Raw genomic sequence first — 26,307 nt, forward strand, 5'->3', positions numbered from 1 at the left:
TGTCCTCAAATAACACTTCTATATACTCTATGCAATATACACAACTCAAATATTAACCAAATTCAGGATATCACAGAACTATCAGATTGATAGTTGCAAGTCAATGAAACAACACATACACCAGAATCTAAGATGGCCTAAAACATGGGAGTGATCCATGTACCTTATATTAAAATGAAAACAAACTTAAAGCTTCATATGTATATATACTTCAAAAACTTAAACATACACACCTTTTAACATTTCTAAGGCTATCATAAGAAAAACGAGCACAATAATATATTTTTTGTTTAACAACTTTGAAGTAACTATTGCTTTAATTGGAGAAGTTGGACTCATCCCAAAGTTGACTGTAGAAAAAAAACGAAGTCTTAGATTCTGGTAAATATAATATGTATCTTGAAACATTCAAACATGGTGATAAAACACTTCTATTATAATGCAAAACAGGGTATATGGCCATTTCAAACTTCATCCAAAGTTAACACATGCAATGATACAGGAAATAGTGAATCCACCAATGACATATCTCCAAACAGTAGTTGTGCCTAGTTGATGAATAAACTCACATTTGTACTTAATCAGTGGTAATGATAAATCAATTTTTAGCATATGGATTGACGCAAACACCTAATTCCAGACTAGGATAACACCACTAGCTTATTCAAATGCAAAGTCATATGAAAACATTAAATTGATAAAATTCACACAATGAAAGGCACAATCAAGGCCACACAAGGTTTTCTAAAAGGCACATTAAATAGTAGCTTTATCCTTAAGCATAGTCAGACTATGTACATACTTGAAGAGATTTAGTTTTTCTGTTACATCCATCTCAACAAATAGGTACTTGATTTGGTCAAAGAAAGTATTTCACAGATAATGCACAGATTTTCGTTAAGCACATTAAAATTCAATTAAACAGGATGGCAAAGAATCAAGAATTTTAAAAAATGGTCCCAATGTATTGAGCTATGAAACAAAAATTCACACAATATTCTTACAAAAGGAATGCAAATGACTTTTAAGAATATGTAATGTAAAATTCTTTTCTTTCATTTCTTTACATAAATAATATTACCAGATCTGTAAAAAAAACTGGGAATTTTCAAGCTCTAAAATGAGGAATGTCTCTTAATGTTAAAATAATATTTTGAAATAAACAATATATGTAACAACTTACATTCACCAGATCTATATAGGAGAATTAACTATATTTATCATTAACAAAAGAAAATATAGGATACTAAAACTCAACAAATAAGACAACACATTTAACATACTACTAAAATTTTTAAAACAACCACACCACAAACTTTTCACAGCACACTATAAGTTTGTACTTTTTATACGCAATAACAAGTATATAGCTCCTGTAATTTGACTACAGCTTTGGGGGAACTTTTAAGGAATTTACACTTATGAAAATATAAGTTGTAAAAAAATTTTTGCACACTGTGCTATGTATCAAATTTGTTAAGATATTTCATCAATCGGTGGGAACATGTAACAAAAATGTCCAAATGCAATGATGAAAACAGCAATCACATCTTTAACAATCAATCAAGCTATAATGCACACAGCACTCGAATTTCAAATAAATGTTTAGACAAGAGATGGTGCAACATGACAACTCTTGTGCATACAACTTCTTAAAGTACAAAAGTAGATAAAAATAGACATGGTTGTGATAATAATCAGCATTTAAAATTGGTCCCAATGATTTAATAAATTACAAAAGATGATGATATTAAGTTGTATTGAGAAAGTCATTCAGAGCCAGCTGCAAAGGTGATGGCACAGCATGTGAAGACCACCGCTTCAAATGAGAGAATTCTTTTTCAGTTAGTGGCTGAAGGAGGTGTGACTCTTTGCCTGAAAAATTAATTCTGATATTAGTTGAAAATATTGATAACGAAAAAGCACTGACTAATTTAAAAATTCAGGGGAGACATTTTGTAACAGATCTCTGAGCAATGTACATAATTTTGATTATAAGATTACACTACCCCCAAAACTAATGTAGGATTATGTTAGCATTATCTTTTCCCCTTCTATGCTTGATGAGGCACTCATTATGCAATCATTCTCATATCAATACTCTTTATCTCAGGCAACATTATATTAATTTTCATACAATGGATGAACAATAAAAATATTTACCCGTTTTATTCAGAAAAAGCTTGCTCCTTGTATTCCCTACAAATTTTGAATCACTCTGGAATAAATTCCTGCAAACTTTGCTTAAGGTCACCACACAATTGCATTACTACACCATTATGAACATTATTTTTGCATCCATTGTACTTTTCTCAATAATTTTTGTTCTCATTTCCCACTGATACTTTTCATTGGGAACATATTATCACCCACAAAGAAATAACCTCTTATGGATCAGCAAGAGCTAGTTCATATTGGGGTAAATTATACATGTAAAGCATGAAATATCACAATTGAAAAAAACAAATATTTCAACTATTCATGTGGCAATCTGTAGTTCACACCAAGTCATGGGCCTTATTTCTTATGTTACAAAAGTCAATGTAAGTGCCACTATATTGCCTTTTTCATGAGGAAAATTCTAAAACATATAATTGTATAATATTTTTGACACCTGCTTTTCATAGTATACTCTACATTAGTAAGTTTCAGATGGGCTGAGTGTAAGTTAAAATTTTCCTTAAGCTTAAAAAATGTATAAATAGTAAATCCTTAGCTCAAGTATAAGGAAGAGACAAGAAAACAACCAAAAGTTTATTTCAGATTTTATAATGAAAATTAAGCAATGAAGATGAATGTCAAGATAAATGGACATTAAAGTAAATGTTTGGGAATAAATTCAATAAAATGTAAACATTCATAGCCAGTGTTCAAAGGTCTTTGCATTAAAGATACACACTGGAATTTCCCCAAGTCATATGCTTGATTATTGGCTCATGAAAAGTCTTAATTTTTTTTACTAAACTATATTTCAAATTTAGATTTTCATCAACCAGACAAAATAAGGAATACCTCATCTTCTGCTAGATGATGATTCAAATAAATCTCAATAAATAAAATAAACCTTATTAAAGAAAAGAGGTAGAGACTGACATTTGCTTGATGTTCTAATAAACTTTATAATTATTGCTAGAAGGACTGATAAATTGACTTTGTAACTTTGAGAAACCGGCTCATGGAATTTTATGAAAGGGTTTAGCAAAGCTAGTTGCAGCCCTGATGAATCACAACCATTGCTGGACCAATGTGAGACAATGAAAGCAATGTTCATGCATGGTCAGCATTCTTCTAGGTAGGTACTCATTATGATTGCCAACCATCATATATGTACACTAATGAAATATTTGCATGGGATTTCAACATTCATGCAGCATTCCATTAGTATACTGAGAATACACAAGTCTGTAATCTCATGCTCTGTATACTTTTTTTGGTCATTCATACAAAAAATAAATATTTTGAACATCACGTGAATTACATAGAGAATACAGATCTAGATAGATTGAATGCTGAATCATGACAAATTATTACTTCAATTATTATGATAAATGAAGCAGAAGGTCCACTGAGTAAGATACACTAATATTTACAATAAAATATTTTCAACTGTTAAAATTAAGTAACATAATTACATCTTTATTGCCAATTAAGGTCAGTAATTAATTTTGCATGATTCTAACTCTTACGAGACGGGATGGTATTAGCCATTGCACATTTCAAAGGTTAATATTCTCTGAACACGTGAAACCCTAGGGCTGAATTGAAAACATAGATGTGGACTCTACAAAATGAAAAAGTGAAACCAAAATGTAATTGATATTAAAAAAAAATACTAGTAAAAATGTTTTTGCAAGAGAAATTCAATGACAGCATAGGGGCTGTTAAATCTTTAGAGTATTGAAGCAAATTTTGCCTTAAATTGTACAACATATTCCCCTAACAGGCAAGAAATTGTAATCTACTGCAACGGATTATGAACAACCAATTACTCGGAACTCAAAGTACCCGGGTGAGACTTCTGTTAATCTAACACCTGATATCTTGAATGATCTCTGGCCTGTTTCTGATGCCCAAATTATTTCTGAGACTTTCACCGTTGAAACTAGAGAAAAAAAAGATTTGAGCGTTCCTGACATCAAAAACAAGGAATACACTATCGTTCATTGTAGACGCACACGTCTTCGTCCAGCAATAGGATTCTCGGTTAAGAAGTGCTTTCTTTCTGGAGTCCCTAAACAATCGAATCAACATGTCTGGAACTTCACTCCAGACACAACCAAAGAAAAAGTAATGGAGCATCCAAAGGAACAATTTCCGGAAATTACAGACTCGTCGGTTGAAATTGAACAACTAAGGGTAACTCGTGGCAATTACGCCTCCTTCCACATCATGGTCAATGAAGATCTTCATGATATAATATTGATTTTTCATATGTTTGTGATTAAATAGTCCGATCTCTGGCTGAAAAATGATTATATCGGGAATTATTCTTTTCGGAGACAATTATTCTTTTCGTGTATTCCCATCAACAGCAAAGAACACTGATACCATACCCATTTTATATTTCTGACAAAAGAGCAGACTAATTAATTCAACTACTCTGTTCTTTACTTATGTACTCCTTCTATAGTGATTTACTTAGCCTTCCCACTGCTATCAAAATCTGATTACTATCATTTTTGTACAATCCATATTTAACCTAAGCGTAACACATTGGTCTCCCACAGAAATAAAAAAATTGTGCAATCCCTTTGCCGTCTGACTAACTCAAGACCCATCATTTTCCTCAGCACATTAATAATTGCTCTAAAATTTCAATGCTTGCCCAAGATGGCTTCATCATAACTTCATGTTATACTGTTATATTCTACAGATATAAAAAATCTATTATTAATTTACATTTTAGATAGTTCATCATTAACCTCAAACTCTGTCATTAAAAAACTTGGCTCCCGATTGACTTTCAAGGAACACATTCACAAAATCACTAATTCTACATTTAATTTCTTGGCCTTATTAACCAAAACTCCTCAGACTTTCAGATTCATGCTTTGAAAACACTGTATGCTTCAATAATCCATTTCCAAGTTCTCAAATATCAGTCTTCTTTATGGTCACCTCAATTGAAAAATATTCTTACATTAATGCTTTCAATATATTCAAAAAAACTTAATTTGCATGCATGCATATAAATTAGGAATTCCCAGATTCTTCATCGATTACAAAGCTCTCCTTAAGCATCATAATTGATTATCATTATACACATGTAGAAGGGAAATTATCTCACTCTCTTATTCAGATTTTTATATCATTTCAATGACACACAAGACATGCTTAAAGAGATTAATTTTAATATTAAAAATCATGGCATAAGAACTGTCCAACTACTTGAACCACCAATCTGTTTAAGACGGTAGAGCAAATATGAGTACCCACGGGTCACCATTTGATTTCTCATAGAGTAATACCTGTAGCAACCAGAAAAACACAACCACTTAGTAAACATGGTAGGTCCAAAGGGTTCACCTTGGATTTGACCCAGGACATTTCAGTCAGCACTGAAAGCTCAACCCACTAGGCTACTCTACCATCTGATTTAGACATTAAAAAAACAGAAAAAAATGGAGTCTGCCTTACCTGTCAGCAATAAAAGCAGAGCTTGAACTGCCTGCCTTTGAGCATTTTCCACTCTGGAATGAGACACCCCTTTGCAGTGACGTGACAGCCATTTCTGAGATGAGAATGCCCTGCAACAAGCCTCGCATACATAGGGAGATCGATCATTAGGTCTAGCATGGCTTTCCTTCTCACATTTCAATGGCTTACTCTGCACTATCTCCTTAATAGGCTGTTGGACTAAGGATGGTGATCCATTAGGCCCAAAGTTGCCCTGCAGCACTTTTTCCTTTACTCTTACCTCCTGCTGTTTATCAGGAACACTTATTTGAGGAACTTTCAAACTTTTCATCTCAGGCGAGGATAAAATCTTGGAATTTTCAAGTTTCACAGCACTTTCCACTTCACTAGCAACACCCTCCCCCCCAATTTTTCTCTTTGCTTTTGTACCTGGGTCATCACCCTCATTACAACTCCCTCGCTTACCTCCGTTTTCCCATGCCCTTTCCCCCGAATTCTTTATTTTGTCATCCGAAGGAGTCCCTTTCGAAAGAATGCTTGAATCTGCCATGCTCTCACTGGCACATTCAATTTTCACCTGATCCTCAACTAATGGTGCATTTTTAGTTGAGGATTTGTTATCCACCTGCTCAGGTGTGCCACTCTCACGAAGTACTTTCCCTTTCACATCACAACCTGCAGTTCTTAAAACTTGAATATTCTTCACTGCAGCAGACACGTGTGCTGACTGGAATTTGTTTCCAGACTTTGGCTTTTTCTTTGGCATGATTAGGCGATCACACTCCTTCATTACCATGTCAAACTCTAATTTGCTGCTACTGAAATTAATATGGGCCACCTTCTTATTCTGTTTTATTTCGCCAGATTGATTTTGACAGGAGTCTGTCTCATTGGGTACTTTTCCTTTCTTATCAAGCTCCTTTGAATCATCCTGACTATGACGATGCATGTGATTTGAAACTACAAAATCTCTACAGACATTTGGACAATCTTCAATTCTGGGGGTCTCTTGGAAATCAGGGAGCTTTCCACAAGCATTTTTTCCTTCGTCATCTTCCTGAACGGAATTAAGCTTGAGGGCCAAGTGATCCAACTCAGAACTACGGGACAGTTTCACCACAGGTTGCCACACGCTCCAGGGACCTAATTCCCAATCATCATCTCCTGCACCTGTTGTGCACGTAGACAGTGATGTGTCTTGCACATTGCTATTATTAGGGACACATTCCTCGGCTGGAGTGGGTTGTTTATTTTCTTCATCCTTATCTTTTACAGAGCAACCTTTAATTTTGCCTCCTAACCCTCTGATAACAAACACCAGTCCAGACCCCTCCTTCTTCTTCACCACATTTGTATATAATGCATGGTCAACACTGGAATTTTTAGCTGACATTTCAACATCAACAACCGAGTTTGAGTTACTGACTCCAGTGGGTTCCAGCAAAGCATGAAACTCCTTTGTTGGCTCTACATTCATTGCACTTTCCTCTGGAGAGGGCATTGAGGGCTTTATAGTATTTGGCAGCAAGTGTAATGGAGAACTGGATTTTGACAGGAATGTTGGTGATGTGGAGGGTGAAGATGAAGCTGATGAGAAGCCAGACAGAAAACTTTGGTATCCCTTTTCTCCACTTTTCTTCTTAATGGTAACTTTGGGCAATGGCGACTCACCTTCTGTAGAGCTCATTCTTTTGGTTTGTTTTGATTTTCTTGGAAGAAAAATGTCTTGATTTTCCATAGGACTATCTGCTATTGGCCTCTTCATCCACACATTCTTTTTACTTCCATTTAATACTTTTTTGAAGGACATTCGAACATGAGGAGATGCACCTGAACTAGAGTTCACCACATTCAAAGAGCTATTCACTGCTGACCAATTTGAATCAACTCTTGTTTCCCCAGGAATGGTATCTTTTGCAGGACATGCATCGAGAAAAACTGAATCAGTAGCAGCATCTTCTTCATTTTGTCCCATAGATTTGGTCGCTTCTTCTGTAGGAATTTCTTTCCCATTATATTGCTCGACGGGAATAGCAGGCAAAGATTTGGAATGCACCGAGTCAGCCAAAATGCAATTCATTTCAGGGGCAGCCTGAGAAACATTTCCATTTTCATGAATTGAGGAAAATTCGGGGTCAACGACAGGTTGATTCAGAGTCGCTGAATCATCAGAATGATCCCTAAAACCTAAAAAAGCATAATTTGAGGGAAAGACAGTATTTTCATTGGCATTTTTATCCAAATATTTCATTTTGCATGCCGGGTGAGATGCTTCAACGGAGATATTCTCACAAGCTGTGTTGGGGGTGTCCTCGGACACTGGCAGAGGTGAGAGAGGTTCAGGAGGGGGGACGGAACATATTTCCAGGATCTGAGGCAATCTATGCTTGGGAGATTGAGGCATTACTTGAGGAGGGATGCTGGACACGTTCTGTTGGAGAGAGGATTTTTTCAAATGCCGATGAAATATTCTTCTATGGTGCCAAGATCTGTTTTTCCAAAAACCAAACTTTGGACTAATCACATTTTTTAGCTGCAGGTTTTCAAAACTCTTCAATGATGCCTTTGTTTTTAAAAGTGGTTTCTTATTAAAAGGCTCTGGTTGATGATCGATGACTTCATGTTCCTTAATCGGATCTATAACTCTACTAGACTTGTAGATAAATTTAAGTTTAATAGATTGCTTCTTTGCCATTTTGTCACTAGCCCCACCAAAATGCTCGTTACTGCTGTTGGATAAACTAGTTTGGTCTTCATTTCTAGATTCTGTTTTCCTTTGGTTCTGATTGCCTACAGTTGATAATTTGTTTTTGCAAGATCCATGAATTAGTAATGGATCTAATCTCCCTGAACAATCGCAACCATTCATTTCTACTGCATTAATGTGACTCACACCTCCATCTTTATGAACAATGTCCTTCTTTACAGTAATTATTCCTTTGCTTTCCTCAGAAATTGATTCAGAAACTTGCGGTGGGAGAGGAGCTGAGATTGCGTCATCTTCACTATGAATATCATCGGAAGATACAGCATTGATCATTCTGTTCTTTTCTGTTGGAAGTTCTATGCTTGAATACCAATTGGAATGCGATCTTGCAAGATCCCCCTCATTTAAATTACATGCAGAATTGATCATATTTTTAATACATTTTTTTAATCTTTTGTGGAATGGTTTATGTTCTTTGGTTTTTAAAGATACCTCTTTTGATGTTGACTTTGCAGACAGAATGTATTCTTTACTTTCTTGGCCACAAGCTTCCTTCTCAGAGTTTTGGGTTTGGCTGGCTCCTGACATCATGTCTTCATTCATAGCACTTGCTGAATGGCACTCTGGAAAAGGAATATCTCCCATATCTTTATGCTCCTGAAAATATTGACTCACGGCTTCGTCACAATTATTGTTAATATTATCCATACTTTTGTTGACATCTTTGATGACAGATCTATGCGTGACCGAAACTTCCTCAGGATAATTTTCATTCTGACTACATGCAATACTATTATTAATATTCAAGGCACCTTTTTCATTCTTCTCTTGTTTTTTCTCGCAAATGCACGGGTCTTTGTTGTCAAATAATTTTTCAGACGAATGGTCCTTATTCCCAGTGGTTTGCTCATCAATAATCTTAGCATCACTTAAGTCAATGGAAGGGTTAACAGGTATCTTTTCCCTTTCTTGACAGTCAGGTACTTCTTTCTCCAAGCCAATACATCCTACTCTGTCATTCATGCCTTTGCATGACAAAATATCTTCTTCTACTTGCTGTTTTGATTCAACATTGTCAGAGGAGTAAATTTCTGACCCCACTTCAATTTCCATGGCTACACCTAAGTCATTGCCTAGCTCATAATTACACCAATACTGCATATTATTTGCTTCTTCTGGAATCAAAGGTTCTTCACGCAGTACATTTTCCATATCTGCTCCTTCAATGGCCTCCTCAAAACTATTGGCATCCTCCACAGTTCCCATGAAGACCTCTACATTTCCAATTACACAATTCCCTTCAAAGTTTACCAAATGACTTTCTCCCTCCTCAACACATAAGAATTCCTCAATAGTATTTTCATCAGATGGAATTTCATCAACAGTTTCACTCTCAGGATAGGCCACTGCATCTCCCTCTCCAAGTAACCTGATTTCCCCAGAGAGAATTGAACAAGTCTTTTGTAACTCATTGTCTGTATTCTTTAACTGGTGGACATCTTCCAAAATGTCTCCATTTTTATCATAACCACCAGCTACACAAGCAGGCTCTCTTTCTGGTTCTTTCTTGACCTCAATATTAATTATTTGACTTTCCTTCAAGGAAATATCATTAGGGCTGTCCCTTTTGCAACTTAGACTCTCAAAATGATTTTTCACAGGTTTTTTCTCCATCAAATGTACATTTTTTGTTCTTTCTATCATGCCTGTGGATTTTATTGCATTACGTAATTCATTCCTTCTCTCAGCTAAACTTAATCTCTTTTGATTTTTCAGCCTCATATATTTTCTTCCAATTTGGAGTACAGCAAAGTATGAGGATTTCTTGGTAACTCTTTTAGAAGCCTTCATTCTACTCTCTTTAAACTTAAGCTTATTTTTTAACCAAATTGACTTGGATGAAATGCCTCCATCTTGATTCAGCGATGATTTTCCATTATCTCCATCTCTACCTTCAATTTCCATATTAAATAATGGATCTTCAGTTGACTGCACAGAGTTCAAAATACTCCGTTCCTGGTGCCCTTCAAAAGGATTAAATATTCCATCAAATGTAATCCTTTGAGGAGAGACACCAGTTTCCCTATTTAACTCATCCTGTGCAGTAATTTCCTGGTGGGATGATGCAACTTCTTTACTGGAGACAAAGCTGTTTTCCCTAGTAGCAGGCAGTACTTGTTCTGGAGGGTTTTTTGAATTATTTTCTGGAAGAAGGAAACTATTCATTTTGACAACAGGAACACTGACATGCTCAGCAACATCACCATTGCATGAAATGTCTTTGAGTGTACTTTCTTTAATTCCAGACCCACATTTTCCATTCTGAATGCAGTCATCATTGCACGTATCAGCTCTCAAATCCTGACTTGCGGCCGTTTCACCATCCACATCATGGCCACTTTCCACTTCGTTGATGGCGACTTGCTTATCTTGAAACATTTTGGGATTATTTTCAACAATATCATCCTTTGGATCAAAGACGCATTCCTTAGATTTAGAACTGGGCCAAATGAAAGAAGAATATTCTGGCTTGTCTGAGGGTAAGTAGAATTCTGGACTAGGATCACAGTTAAGAGCATCATTTGGTGAATATATGGCTTTGGGTGACCTGGGTGATGAGCTAGAAATTACTGTTCTACCCACTGCTTCAGACACTAGATTATCTTCACTAGTCCCTGTACATATTTTACTAGGAGATTCTGAATCCTCACTGCAAGAAATCTTTCTTCCTACATTTCTGATGGAACATGATTCCTCTGTATGCCCCACAATTCCATCCAATGAATGCTGCTGCAGAGCGTCTCCCTCTTTTTCTTTTGTAGATGTGCCATTCAGTACACCAGATGGGACAACCTATAAAAAATATGAATCCATGAAATCAATGACGCAATGCCTTCAAATTATGCAGCAACATTACCAAGCATGGACCAAGATGAATTACTAACTAACTTTATAACTAATCAAATCAAAAATTGTTATACACATACATAGACTTGAGTTCCAATGGAAATTTTGTTCATTTCAAGTCATGCTCCATGTCGACTTTTTCTCTTATTTGGGCACTTAGATGCTTGACTTTATGGAGGTGACTTCACAAACTCATGTCTGAATTACTACCTTGATCAAAAAGTTCCCGGAATTTATTCAGAAAATTAAAAATACAAGTTTATTCATCTAAATCTATATTGTCCCCTTCAAAGTAATCCCCATCGACTGCAACACACTTATGCCAGCGCTTGATCCAATCCTCGAAACATTTTTTATATTCGGTTTTCGGTATGTCCATCAGTGCTTCCTGCGATTTTTCCATTACTTCCTCTCGGCTGCTAAAACGCGTTCCCCGTAATGGTTTTTTAACTCGATTGAACAGAGAGAAGTCACAGGGAGCCAAATCAGGTGAATTCGGTGGCTGTTGGATGGTATTTGTTGCATTTTTCATCAAAAAATTACGAATAATGATAGCACTGTGCGACGGTGCGTTATCATGGTGCAAAATCCACGAGTTTTCTGCCCACATTTCTGGTCTCTTTCGGCGAATTGCTTCACGCAAACGTCTCATAACGCCCAAATAATACTCTTTGTTTACTGTCTGGCCTTCTGGCAAAAATTCATGATGCACTACACCGTTGTAATCCATGAAAACCGTCAGCATTGCCTTCTTTTTTGACTGAAAACGACGTGGTTTTTTTGGTCTCGGCTCATTTGGTGAACGCCATTCACTTGCCTGATGTCTGGATTGCGTGTCGTACTCATAAACCCACGTCTCGTCTCCAGTAATGATCCTTTTGATGAATGTGGGATCGGATTCAGCCTCGCAAATCATGTCTTTTGCGACGTCAACACGGTCTCTTTTTTGCATGAAATTGAGGTCTTTTGGCACCAACTTTGCTGCTACATGACGGAAACCCAAATCATTAACCACAATGTCTTGGGCGGATCCATAGGCAATGTTCAAGTCCTCCGCTATTTCTCTGATGGTTAATTTGCGGTTATTGACCAACATTTCTTTTACTTTATCAATTTTTTCACCGACTTTCGATGTCGATGGTCTGCCACTGCGTTCATCATCTTCGATTGACTCACAACCACTTCTGAACCGCTCGTGCCACTGGTAAACGACCGTTTTTTTTAGAGAATCGTTGCCGAAACACTTTTCCAACATTTCCAACGTCCGTGCGCCACTGAATCTGTTTTTTACGCAAAATTTAATACAAGTTCGTTGTTGCAAATTTAAATCCATTTCTGCAATTGTAAAAAATCGCCAACACACACAGAGATAGATGTACTCTTGGCTACGTAACTTTTGCAAATGTCAAGTTATGACACTAAGATTTGAAGGGAATATCAACAACAGATGTACCAATTTAACAAAAAAAACAGAACTCAAATCGGAACGATGGGAGCGCCACACGGTGGTTATTCCGGGAACTTTTTGATCAAGGTAGTACAAACTAAAGCTCGATCATCCACAAACTTAACTGATTTTATGAACTCCCCAACGACTTTCATTCCTACCTCCAATTCTACCCATTTCTCTTTAACAATTTCTCCCACATATACGATGAACAGCACAGTCGATAATACGACACCCCTGTCTTACCTCTCTTCCCAACACTACCCATCCAAACTATCCATCCAGTACTTGGACCTGAGCAGTCTGTCACATTTACAGGTTGCGGATAAGTCTACTATCCAACCAGTCTACTCATATTTTCATTAATTCAACCCAATTACTCTATGAAATGCTTTTTTGAAATCTACAAAACAGACAAATACATCCTGATTCTATCTATGTTCCTCTCGATTAGTTACCTCATTACTGCAATGGCATTACTTGTGCCTCATCCCTTCCTGGACTCAAACTGATCATAACCTAAGAAATCATTTACCCTGCCCTCCATCCTCTTACTGATAATCCTGTTAACCACTTTATTTGCGGGCAAAATCAAGCTTATTGTTCTACATTCCTCACTTGGCTGTTTTCCCTTTTTGGAATAGGAACTACAACTGATATGACAAAATGTTCTGGCCAAATTTCTCCCTCGTAAATGCTATGCATTAATCCATTTAAAATCTTCTTCTCAAGCTCTGCTAAATCTTTACGTTGTTCCACTGAAGTTTTTCTAATCCCAAGGGATTATTTGATTTCATTTCCCTTAATGCCCTTTCTATCTCACCATCGAGTGAACCTGGACTTAAGCTACCTTCTTCTACTTCATATTCTTTTTCTATGTCTAACCTTGCTGTCCTAAGTTCTTCACTATACAATTCTTCTACATACATCTTCCACCTCTCTTGGATCTTTCCTGGTTCTGTTGTATATGTGTAATCAAGTTGCTGTTGTTTTGTACAAGGTTGGTAACATTGTCTCTTTTGGGCTGGCTTGAGCGATGTTTGTATGTGTTTGCTTTTGTTTTTGTAGAATAAAAGTAGGAAGTCGTTTTTTTTAAACGTCACTTCCGGCCCCACGTTAAGTTGAACATGTCGTCTCAATAATTGCTAAAGATCCTAAATCCTGTTTCGTCACCACGCTGCAAGAAGATCACAACAGGTTATGGGCCCAGAATGTGGAAATAGGAGTGTGAGATCAGTTTGCATGAGATAATTAGGTTCAATTAAACTGTTTCCGGCCTTGTAGTCAACCGAGCTGTACTCGTAAATTGTTGCCTCGTGTTTGGATGACAAGTACAATGGAATCAAATGTCATCAACAACATCACGTACGGAGGTTCATTGCCTCAAATTGATAAATTGCGAGGATCGGTGAATTACGAGCAGTGGAAAATGGACGTGGAAATGTACTTGCTTCACGAAGACCTTTGGGACTACGTGGAGAGTGAAGTAGCAATGGACGCGTCAGCTCATGAACGAAAGCAGTCACAGCGAGCAAGGGCGAAAATATATTTGCTACTAGAACAAGGACCGAAAATGGAAGTCATGGAGTGCAAGACGGCCAAAGGTATGTGGGACAAGCTGCAGCACACCTATGAAGATAAGGGTGTGAACAGGCATGTCGCCCTTATAGACCAGCTGTTCGACATCAATTTGGGAACGTGCACAAATATGGAGGACTATGTTCAACGTTTCACAACAGTCGATGCGAAACTAAAAAGCATTGGCAAGAAGATTGACGACGAGCTGCTCGCGGTTTTTGATGCTGCGGGGCCTGACGGTTGAGTACAGACCGTTTCGAATGGCTCTAGAGAATACAGTCACAGGGGTCATCAAGTCTGACCTAGTGAAGCAGAGGCTACTGCAGGAAGGGTACAAACGGGCCACAGATTCCAAGGAGCAGCAGGTTGTATTCTATGCCAAGCGGAACCAGAGGCATCAGGGAGAGTGCTCATCGTCCTCGGAGCAGAGTTCGAGTACGTCCGGGGCCAGAGGTAAGCAGAACAAGAAGTCCACCTTCGATCCGAGAAAGGCCAGGTGCTTTAAGTGCGGAGTGATCGGGCACATCAAGAGCGATTGTCCCGAGGAAGGGGCAAAGGTGTCGTGCGGGAACAGCAAATCAAGTGGGGGTGCCAAGAAAGGGAATCCAGTTGCCTGGTTGACAGCCCTTCGTTGTGAAGTGGGGAGTCATAAATGGTACATTGATTCTGGGGCGAATTCCCATATGGCAAGAACTACGGAGTACTTTTCAGATTTTCGACCAGATGCAAGTGACGAAGTAACAGTTGCTAACCATGACAAAATCAAAGTGTCAGGTATTGGTAGTGCATCAATGGATTTGATTCAGGGAAGTACTGCCACCATATCAAATGTTAATTATGTGCCAGATCTTTCAACTAATTTGTTGTCTGTAAATAGGTTAGTGCAAAAGGGTACTGCTGTTTTATTTGATTCATCTGGGTGCAAACTATTTGATGCTGAAACTTTACATGTAAAGGGAGTCATTCAAGCCTCGGGAACAGAGGAGAATGGGTTGTACAGTCTAGATTTAAAACAGTGTACCTCAGGTGACAATGTTGTCAGGGAGGGTGCTGTGGGATTAGCTGCAACTACTGAAGGGAATCATTCTCAGCTATTATGGCACAGAAGGTTAGCGCACTTGGGGCATAAAAATATGCAGACATTAAGGGGGCGTGCCAGTGGTCTGGATTATCCATGTAATAAGCCTCTTCAACCGTGTGTGGCATGTGTAGAAGGAAAGCTTGTTAAAAAACCTTTCACTGTGGGACCGAGAACGGAAAGGGTGAGTGAAAAGCTGAGTTTGGTGCACTCAGACCTGTGTGGTCCAATGGACCCTCCTGGCAATAGGGGAGAACTGTACATGCTCACATTTATTGATGATTGCACTAGAAAAATTTTTGCCTTCTTCATTAAAGGCAAGGAAACACATGTTATCCTAGAATGTTTCGTAACCTTTAAGGCTAGGGTAGAAAATGAAACGGGGAACAGGATTAAGTGTTTGCGGATGGATAATGGTAGTGAGTACATGGGGCGGGCTCTGCAAGAAGAGCTTAGAGCAAAGGGAATAAAACATGAGACAACGATACCATATAATCCTGAGCAGAATGGGCTAGCTGAAAGGGCAAATCGCGTCATTATAGAGAGGGCTAGATGCATGTTATCCGAGTGCAAGTTACCTAAGAGCTATTGGGTTGAAGCATGTAAAACAGCTGTGTATTTAAAGAATAGAGTACCAGCTAAGGGAATTGGGAATGAATTACCTGAGGAGAGATGGACAGGTCATAAGGTTGACCTTAGTCATTTGAGGGTGTTTGGTTGTATTGCCTATGCTCATGTGGCCAAGGCCATGAGAAAAAAGCTAGATGCCACATCCAAACGGTATTACTTTGTCGGATATTGTGAGGAATCCAAAGGTTATCTCCTGGCGAATCCTGAAAACATTGGACGAGTAACAAAAGCGAGGGATGTAGTGTTTTTTGAGGACAGTTTCAGGGAAGAGCATTTAACTGGGAAAACATTGAGGAATACAATTATTCTGCCTGAACTTTTAGGGGGGGGCGTGTGTTTCACCTCCCAGCCCCAGACAGAGGTCAGCATAAATGATCAGGCTGAAACTAATGAAAACACTAGCACAAGTAGTGAGGGTAATAATGATACCTCAAACATTGAGACTGAAGGAAGTGGTCGTGTCTATTGTGGGCAAAATTCAAGCTCAGGTGATGATAGCCAGAGGGAGGAGAGTATTGATCCGGGAGAAAGTAGGTATCCTGTTAGGAATAGAATACCAAAGGAATTTCCAGATCATGTTTTATTTTTGGCATCAATTAATTCAGCCTGTAATCAACCAATGTCTTTGTACTGTGATCCTCAGACTGTTCAAGAAGCTTTGTCTTCAAATGGGGATGAATGGAGGAAGGCCATGCAGGAAGAATGGGAAGCTTTAGCAAGGAAGGGCGTCCTTTCTTTAGCTGATTTGCCTGAAAACAAAAAAGTTGTAAAATGTAAATGGGTTTTCAAGCGAAAGGTGAATGCAGCTGGGGAAATAGAGCGTTTCAAGGCAAGGCTGGTAGCAAAGGGTTATTCCCAGGAGTATGGTATTGATTACCATGAAACATTCTCTCCTGTAGTAAGTTATTCTGCCTTGAGATTGTTGATTGCATTGTCTGTGGAGCTAGATTTAAATATCACTCATCTAGATGTGACTGCAGCCTTCTTGAATGGTGATCTTAAAGAGTCAATTTACATTGAGCAGCCTGAAGGTTTTGTAATTGAAGGGGCGGAGAGTAAGGTGTATTTGCTGCATAAGGCAATATATGGTTTAAAACAAGCATCCAAGGCATGGTATGACAAATGTCGGAGTATTTTTAAAGGTCTTGGTTTCAAGAATTTGACAACAGAATCATGTATTTATGTTAAGGGTATTGGACTTGATATTTGTGTAATAGCTGTATATGTGGATGATTTTTTGGTGTTTTGTAAGAATGGTGACACTGTGAACAAGTTAGTTTCATCATTAAAAAAACATTTTGAGCTGAAAAATCTTGGAGAGGCCAAAAGTATTCTAGGGATGAGGTTAACTAGAACCAGTGAGGGAATTGAACTGGATCAGGAAGAGTACATCAAAAGCATGCTGGTTAAGTTTAACATGTCTGATGCTTGTGCAGCCTCTACACCCATGGAAGTTGGGTTGGATGTAGCTCCTGGAGATCCAGATAAATGTCCTGATGTACCTTATCAAGGATTAATTGGTTGTTTAATGTACGCAATGACCTGTACTAGGCCTGACATTGCTTTTGCTGTTTCAAAATTAAGTAAGTTTAATAATAGCTTTAATATGGAACATTGGAAGTTGGCAAAAAGGGTTTTGAGATATTTAAAGGGCACATCAACGTATCGCCTTGCCTACTCAAAATCTGGTGGGTTCCTTGAGGGCTATGCTGATGCAGATTTTGCCAGTGATAAGATTGATAGACTATCTCGTACAGGGTATGTTTTTAAATTTGCTAAAGGGGCTGTAGCATGGGAAAGTAAAAAACAATCCTGTGTGGCTTTATCCACAACGGAAGCAGAGTATGTCAGCCTAACTGCTTGTACCAAGAAAGCTATTATATTGTGTCGAATCCTGAGGGAAATTTTGAAACAGGATTGCAGAAAAATATTTGGCACAGAATCTGTGTGCATGTATAATGACAATCAGTCAGCAGTTAAGAATGCCAATTGTGTTGATGTAAAGGAAAGATCTAAGCATATAGATGTAAGGTTCCATTTTGTAAAAACAGCTGTGACAGATGGTAAAGTGTTTGTGAAATTTAAGTCAACACATGAGATGCCTGCAGATATGCTAACTAAAAGTTTATCTAAGAAAAAACATTTTAACTGCATGAAGGATGTGAATGTCTGGGGCAACTAGATTAAGTGAGGGTGTTGTATATGTGTAATCAAGTTGCTGTTGTTTTGTACAAGGTTGGTAACATTGTCTCTTTTGGGCTGGCTTGAGCGATGTTTGTATGTGTTTGCTTTTGTTTTTGTAGAATAAAAGTAGGAAGTCGTTTTTTTTAAACGTCACTTCCGGCCCCACGTTAAGTTGAACATGTCGTCTCAATAATTGCTAAAGATCCTAAATCCTGTTTCGTCACCACGCTGCAAGAAGATCACAACAGGTTCAACTAGTATTTTCCCTGACTTTTCTTGAATTGTTAACAAAAATTTTCCCTTCTTACTTCCAGATAGCGTTTAAATCTTTTAGTACCACACATAAATGTCATCCTTCCTTTATACACTTTCCATATCCTCAGACTGCATCGTCCACCACACTTCTTTTGCTCAATTTTTTGCCCATTTCAATTTATTATTTAACTCTTTGTACTTCCTTTTACCAAACTCTGTATTTACATTCTTCCATTTACATCTCCCATCTATCTTTCTAATCATCTCATCTGTAACCCTTGCCATTTTCCTATTAACAGTTCTTATAGTTTCTTTTCTGGAATACGATATCTCTTTATTGATATATTCTTATTTTTTCTTGATAGTACTCAGCTCCTCTCCCTCACTCATAATTTTCTCTACAGCCTTTTGAAATTCCTTCCTGGTCAATCCAGTTAATACTTCAACTATCTTTTTTCTAACCTTGCCCCCCCTGCTTAATCTTTTTGAATTGGACACTACACTTTGTAACTAATAAATTGTGTTTATAGTCCACATTCACACCCAGAACAATGAGCATATTGATCATGCTGTTCTTAAATCTGAGCCTACACATAAGATAGCTCAGCTGATACCTTTCTAAGTCCCCTGGCATTTTCATTGCACACCTACACCTTACGTGGTGTCTACACCAAGTTTTGGTGATGATTATCCCATGTCTCCTGCAGATCTCAATTGCTCCCTCCCTGTGGTATTCCTCATTCCTAAACTGTAATTCTCCAACTCATCAACATCTCTTCCTTTGCCTACCACCACATTATAATCCACTGTCACTATCAAATTTTTCCCTGCAGGAAATCCCCCTGTTATAACCTCTAATTGATCATATACCCTATCCACTTCTTCCTCCTTATGGTTGCTTGGTGGCATGTTTATAATCATAATCTTTATTCATTTATGCCATGGAGATATCCATGTGGATGACATCAAGCATTACAATGATAGAACCAGATAGTGAATGACTCAAGAATGGACAACAATACTTTTTAAATACAATAGTTTTGAAGTCTAGGTCAAAAAAGTCATTGATGGAGTACATTCAGTTGATTCACAACCATTTTTCAATGACATTTTTGTCAGAGCAATGACCAAGTTCATCATTTCCACTTTTAATTCAACCAATATTATTCTATCAGATGCTTGCTCTAAGTGAACTATGCTTCTTACTATCTTTTAATTTAATATAATTTCCACTCCTTCGTTTAAACCCTTATTGTATAAATGAAGGGTGTGTTATGGTCAAGCCCTATCTTACATAACACACTATTATATTCTCCCCTTATTGATTACTTGTTCTTAACCATAGTCCCATCACAATCAAATATTTCTCCATGGCCACTTACAAATATTTTTTTCCAACTGATCATATACCCTATCAATCCCTTCCTTCATATGATTGCTTGGTGGCATGTACATATGAACAATGACCAGGTTGTCCTTTTTTCCTTTAATCTTTACCAGTAAAGTTTTATTCATTGCTTGCTCTAAGTTGACTACGCTTCTTACTATGTTTATATTCAATATTATGGCAACACCTCATTGGCTCTCTGCTATATATTAATCTATGATTATCACTCCATTAATCCTTACTATCCTTCCAGGTCACCTCACAGAGCCCTTAAACATGTATACTTCCTTTCTCCATCTCTTGCTTTATATCCTCTTATTGGGGATCGAGATAGTGTGGGGGCTAGCATACTGGCTTCCCACCCAGAGGGCCCGGGTTCAAATCCCGGTGATGTTGAATATTTTTCAGAGGTATCTCGATCCGTACTTGAGGTACTTTGTGGAGGGCACTTTGAGTGAGTGCGCAGTCCGTCGGATGGGACGTTAAGCTGCAGACCCCTTGGTGCCTTTCTTAAAGAGTAGGCTGATGCCGACGCCGGGTTTTTCTCCATCCTCCATTCTGCTCAATCCCTATGGCGCAAATGACCTCAGCTGTCGGTCGTCTCCCCTAAATACTACTACTACCTATCTTCTAATTTCCTTACTCCAATATTTGTCCTAACATTTTAAGTCCCCATTTTAATTCTGCCCTTTTCTGTGTCTTCTGTGCTGCTGCTGTCCCTTTTGCTTAGCAAGAGTTTTGTGAGATGATGACCGTGGAAGCTTTGCCTCTACATGGGTGACCCTACCAGGAGCATATATAAAAAAGCATGACGGAAGAATCAAAATGACTGCATTTCCACAGGCAAGAATTTATTACTCTCAACAAATTTCACTACACTGTAGCATCATCTGGACTGATTACCAGAAATTCACACACGTATACATTTCGTCAAGGAGGGGTTGTGCAGAGGATTTGGGGGGGGGGGAGAACTGGGATGGGGGTGGATGTGAGAGGAGAGAAGGAGACCGGGAGGGAGGAAAGGGGTTGGTGTATACAGTGGTTAGTCACTGGGTCTGGGGTGTGGGGGGGGGGGGGGGGAGGTCATTAGTGGTTCTTAGGTATTAATTATGGAATGTCTGGGGAGGGGGAGTGGAAAGGGAAAAGGAGGTTGTTGGTGATGGTTTCCTTTCTCTGTACACAGGCCAGTATGGCCAATTGTTTGCGGACATCCATCCGTGTCCCCTTCCTCTCCTTGCACATCAGTTGCGGCATGAAGTCCACATGATGACTCTCGCTGAGGAGGTGGCTGCAAACTGTGACACTCCTATTCCTCTGTTGAAGTCCCAGCGATGTTCCTCTGCTTGCACCTGAAGACTTCTTCCCATCTGTCCAATGTCTCACAATCCCCACACTGTAGGCAGTAAACTCCACTCCGTTTAAGTGTCTTCACAGGACCTTTCACTGACTGAGATTTTATTTGTTGTAGAAGGCTGTTTTAATGTCAAAGTCTTTCAAGGAGTTTTACAATTATGATTGAGGCTTTCCCAGTATATTTTATGCTTCGCCAATACTGTTGTTCCGTGGAATGGGAGGTACTAATTTATCTCAGCACCAATTTCTTCTGCTTTCTTGCCATGAATTCATCTATAGTTTCCTCAGTGCAAGCATTAGCCACCGCTATATTTTTAATATTGGTAATTTCTTCAGCAAGGGCTATGGATGTTAAGGGTACAGTCAATACCCAGTGAATCATGCAGTCAAAAGCGGCTAGTTTTTGGTATATTGCATGCTTGGAAGAAGTGTGTATGACCTAGTCCGTGCATCAGGGTTTACAGTAGATAGCAGAACTGTGCTGTCCATTTTTTTATGGAGATGCTTAGATCAAGAAAATGTAGCATTTCATTTTCTCGAATTTCCATTGTAAATTTAATGTTCTTGTGTACTGAGTTAATTAGGGTTAAAAAAATTTTTGCTTGTCTTTTTGTTCCTTTGTTCTCAGGAGCAAATATCATTGCTCCCACCAGCACAGCTCTAGGGGTCATCACAAGCCATTTCACCACATCAAGGCTGTAGTCCACAGGGAGAGTCCCAAGTCAAATTCATGTATACAAGTATGATAGATGCTCTTGGTTTAAAAGGGTATGCGAATGATGTAGTCTGGGTTATGTTTATACCATATTCTAAATATTACACCAAAATGAAGCCTTACTTTGTTTGCTTCACTTGCAATGAATCTTTTCTCAACCATTCTTTTACATTTTTCTGCATTATCTTTGTTACTTAAACAATACCATATGCATGGTGGAATGAATGGCATGTAGTAAGAGATTAACAGAATTCAATTTGAACTGTTATGTCCCACTTTTCTTTCTTACCACAAAAAATAAATTATTAGATTACCTCTGATGCTTCAATTGCCTATTTACGTCTTCCTTCCTGTGACTACTTGTCACCATACATACTTGATTAACAACAAAGATAATTGGATCAAATTTTTTCCCCAACTAATAGCATTTCACTACTCACTTGCTCTATGATAACCCCTCATATACGATGGCCACTTCATTCTGGTTATCTTCCCCAGGGAATATTATACTCTGTCCCAATTAGTTCAAAAACCTTAGCTTACGTTGATCTTGTTCTGCCAGGCCCTCAAGTACCAACATTTTCTCTCAATTTCCTCCTTGGCATTCTCTAATATCTCTCTCATCAACATTATCCTAACTATGAGCCATAATCTATGTCCCCAACCAAACATCATCAGTCCTCTTCTATGTCTTATTAATTCATTAAGTTGACATGATTGTGCATAGATTACATGGAATTACTACTGAGTATAGGCTTGCCTCCCACACTGTTAGGTATGAAATCTGCCCCATTCTAATCTATATCATTGTCAGTGTATCAAAAATTGGGTAGCCGAAAAAACATTGTTTTGCATGGCGGACTAGTCAAATGTATACTTATTTAGAAAATAATTAAGTTAATAAATTTTACTAAGTGGTGCCAGAATACTTACAGTAAATTATAATTCGTGAAAATTTTCCCCTACAGTGAAGCCTTGTCGTTTTAGTCCAGTTGAATTTGAAATATCATGCCATTCAAAACTTCAGAGCAGACCTCCAAACAACATGAAAAGGCATTCCTACATTGCACCCTCGATAAATTTAAATGTGTGTATACTACAATGTGAAGTTCTGATCTAGTCTGAGATACACAAAATGCAGATTCCCAAAATCTTTCTCAAACACCATCACCAAGTGCTTGCAAATTGCTAAGTTATACACGTGCACATTATAAAGGCATGGGATTTTTATCTCTCCTAGATTAGCAACTTGTTTACTTAGCCAATAGCCAATGCGAAATACTGTTGATGTGGTACTCACACAAATCGTACCTTTCTCTAAACCATTATGAACTTATGATGGTTTATTTACGTTGCTTTTAGTGTGAGTTGCCTTTAAATATCTAGAGGGAAGAAAGCTTTTAGTTTTTTTGCAAAGTTTGCCGATTTTTTATTTTTATATTTCAAAATTCAGTATTTTTGAAGTATTGATATCTGAAATAATAAGGTTTTACTATAGGTTCACTAAACAAATGGTTCTAAAGGAATGGCATTCACAAACATAATGGCATAATATCATTATTTTGCACAGTTTTGATCTATTTCTCCCTCCAAGTCAAGCTGGCCCTTAAAGTTACCTCATGCTCTTTGATTATTTTCTCAGGTTCCAAGCATTGTTTTTCTCCAATGCATTCCCACGCAACCTAAAACTGCGGAAACTGCATAACGTAGCTTGCATGTAAAGCTATATCATTATAGTCCACTAAAATACTTGAAAAAGGAGTTTAAAGGGCAAAAAATTGCAAAGAAATGAAAGGTATTAACTTACATGAGATGTTGTGCTGGGTATTTCTGAATTCACTCCATTTTCCCTTCCATTTGGTGAGGTTGATGGTTCTTCAACACTTATGGCTGGAATATTCAAATTTTCTTCACAAGAACTGCTTCTACATTCCTTCTTTTCAGAAATATTTGTAACAATATCATAAGGATTTGAATTGCTTTGCGGACTTAACCCTAATTGATTATAAGTTTCTTGAGGTGTTTCGCCAGCATCAGGATTGAGAGTATTAATTTTGGGGATCAATACAGTTTTCTCTGCACAGGGTTCCAATTCACCACACGTCTTTGGAGGAATGCCTAAATAACCCACAACTGTGTTGGTGGCACTCACGATGCTATCTGCATGTACATTAAATGAGTCAGTTTCAGAAGAACCATTGAATACTTTGTAAGAATTGGCACGTTCATAAGCAACAGGCAGTTCTTTAGGCTCTACAACACAGTTTGATGAACTTCCATGTTCATCCGTACAAACATTGTCTGCCTTTTCTTGCAGATGGCCAACCAAAGCACATTCCCCTTGTAATACAGGCTCCCTTCCAAGTTGTTCCTGGGGACATTCATTACCAAGGGGTAGAACACAAGGAGCTACAGAATTGCTTTCTTCATCATCAGCATCGTCCCACGTTGAAAGAAAGTGTCTTAGATCTCCAATTACAGGATTGCCACTCATTGACCGTAATGGTTTAACATGCATATCTTTACGGATTTTGTGTTTTGTATCTGTCTCAGAGAACTCTGAAGGTGGTTCAGGGTAAAATTGTTTACCACCATGTCTATTGTTAGGAATAAAATTTGCTACGGAGTAACTGTTTTCCATCTCCAACTCTATTCTGCATGAATTTTCACTAGATATGTCAGGTACCTTCTCATGGTTTATTGGGTTCAGAGTTCTCACAGAAACATTGGACATCGCAAGGTTTCTGGCACTAGGAATTCTGTATCCATCATCAAGGTTACTTTTTTCGGAACTTCGAAGGGGGTTATAAGAGAATTCATCACAAAAGTCTTTGGGTGGACCACTCATTGTGGGTTTCAAAGAATGAATTGGAGGTAATGACAATCTGGAAGTTGGCAACACATCATTTGACACAGAAGAACCACAATTAAGTAAAATTCTTGGGTCACCTTCTGTAGGAATACTGTAGGCCCTTCTTGTTGGAGCATCTATGGAATGTACTGAAGTAATCAGACCACTCTGGCAATATGAGATGTCATTGGTCCCATCCAAAACGTTACTACCAGGAAGTCTTCTTTGAATTGATTCTACAAGTGTGTTGGACAACTGAGAGACTAGTTTTGGCGAATCAATGGCACATTTTTGATTTTCATGGTAAATGTTTGAATTAGCAGGAGAGAACTTGTAGGAAAAACCTCCTTCACAATTACTTGATAGATTGCAGGTGGACCTGCTAGGAAGTGGAGCTTTGTTGATATGTGACTTGGGATAAGGCGTATGCTCAGCAATATTTTTTTTATACTCTGAAGTGCATGGATATGGTGTGAAGCAATTAGCTATTAGCTCATCGCTTCTTCCTTGTGGTGGGCGAGAAGTCTGAACAGGCAATATGGAATTTGAATGTATTACAGAATATGTTTGATTGCTTGCTATGGGTTTTCTTTGGTGTTGTTGAGGCAAAATGTACGTATTACCAGTATTTAAATGTTCGGTATTTTCAAATTTCGTAGGCTGCTTCTGAGGCAAAGGCCACATACACGGTTCAGTCTTGCAGTTGGTCCCATATTTTGGAATGGGCCAAGCAGCCGTCGAATCATTAGTTTCAGGAATATTGGGTATCTGACTGCCTTCCCTCCACCGACCAGAACTGAGTCCCTTTCTGAAGCCATTATATGAAGCGTTTAATGAAGAATCACAAATATTTTGAGTGTTTGACTGCTGCTGAAGAGAATTATTTGTGGCAAAATATTTTTGATTTATAGATTCACAACAGTGACAGTTTCGCGGGCAGGTATTGTATGAATTTGCGATTGGTAAGTCCACTGACTGATTGTATGGTAATGCTTGGTATGGGCGAGGGTAACTACTATTGGAATCAAAATAGTATGGGCGTGGAATTCCATTTCCTACCTGACTATATTCTTGTGGGAGCACTCCCAGACTAGAACAAGGTTGGTCATTGGACGGAAAAGAGTTGTAGGCAGTGGAGGCATTGCTATAATATGAATGATAAGGTCCTGTGTACTGACCAATGTTGCTATACGATGGTCCAGGAGGATTCTGATAATTGTAGGGTTGAGAATTATTGCCTTGATAACCATACATTTTTCTTGATAGCCTTACGGTAGGAACTTTCGTTGGTTAACAGCGCATATTTGGCTTTGATATCACATTATATGAAGGCTTGCATGAAAATGCATATCAGCATCTCAAAATAATTTCTATATGAAAGTCATTCTAATTTTCTCTCAGACTTAAGTTGCAATTCTAAACTGGCTAATGACCTAAAAAGACAAAAAATGTAATGTGAAATATATTAAACAATTAGGTATTTACATGTGTAACAACTGTAAGATAGTATTAAAACAAATTATGTCTTACAAAACATAACATAAACATCCACCATTTCGCGGACATTTTGTAAACAAA

At 38.1% G+C, this 26,307-nt stretch overlaps 1 protein-coding gene across 1 annotated transcript; it reads right to left on the minus strand.

The window, feature by feature from the left end:
* Positions 1-26,298, minus strand: LOC139690157 (uncharacterized). Its single transcript, XM_071587428.1, has 4 exons — positions 26,260-26,298; positions 23,686-26,162; positions 5,638-11,197; positions 1-1,875 (listed from the first exon to the last, which is right to left on the minus strand). The coding sequence occupies exons 2-4, from the start codon at positions 25,981-25,983 to the stop codon at positions 1,751-1,753; spliced, it is 7,983 nt and encodes a 2,660-aa protein (XP_071443529.1). The 5' UTR covers positions 25,984-26,162; positions 26,260-26,298; the 3' UTR covers positions 1-1,750.
* Between the last annotated feature and the right edge of the window lie 9 nt (positions 26,299-26,307).

The sequence above is a fragment of the Hetaerina americana genome, unplaced genomic scaffold, assembly GCF_022747635.1.
Source record: "Hetaerina americana unplaced genomic scaffold, ioHetAmer1.1.p SCAF_3, whole genome shotgun sequence".
Lineage (NCBI taxonomy): Eukaryota > Metazoa > Arthropoda > Insecta > Odonata > Calopterygidae > Hetaerina > Hetaerina americana.

Excerpts from the sequence above, each read along its gene's own strand:
- LOC139690157 (XM_071587428.1), bottom strand. The coding sequence starts at position 25,983 with ATGTATGGTTATCAAGGCAATAATTCTCAACCCTACAATTATCAGAAT. Across the intron at positions 11,198-23,685 it reads TACCCAGCACAACATCTCAT|GTTGTCCCATCTGGTGTACT; the intron begins GTAAGTTAATAC and ends TATTTTTTATAG. Across the intron at positions 1,876-5,637 it reads TCTGCTTTTATTGCTGACAG|GCAAAGAGTCACACCTCCTT; the intron begins GTAAGGCAGACT and ends TTAATTTTTCAG.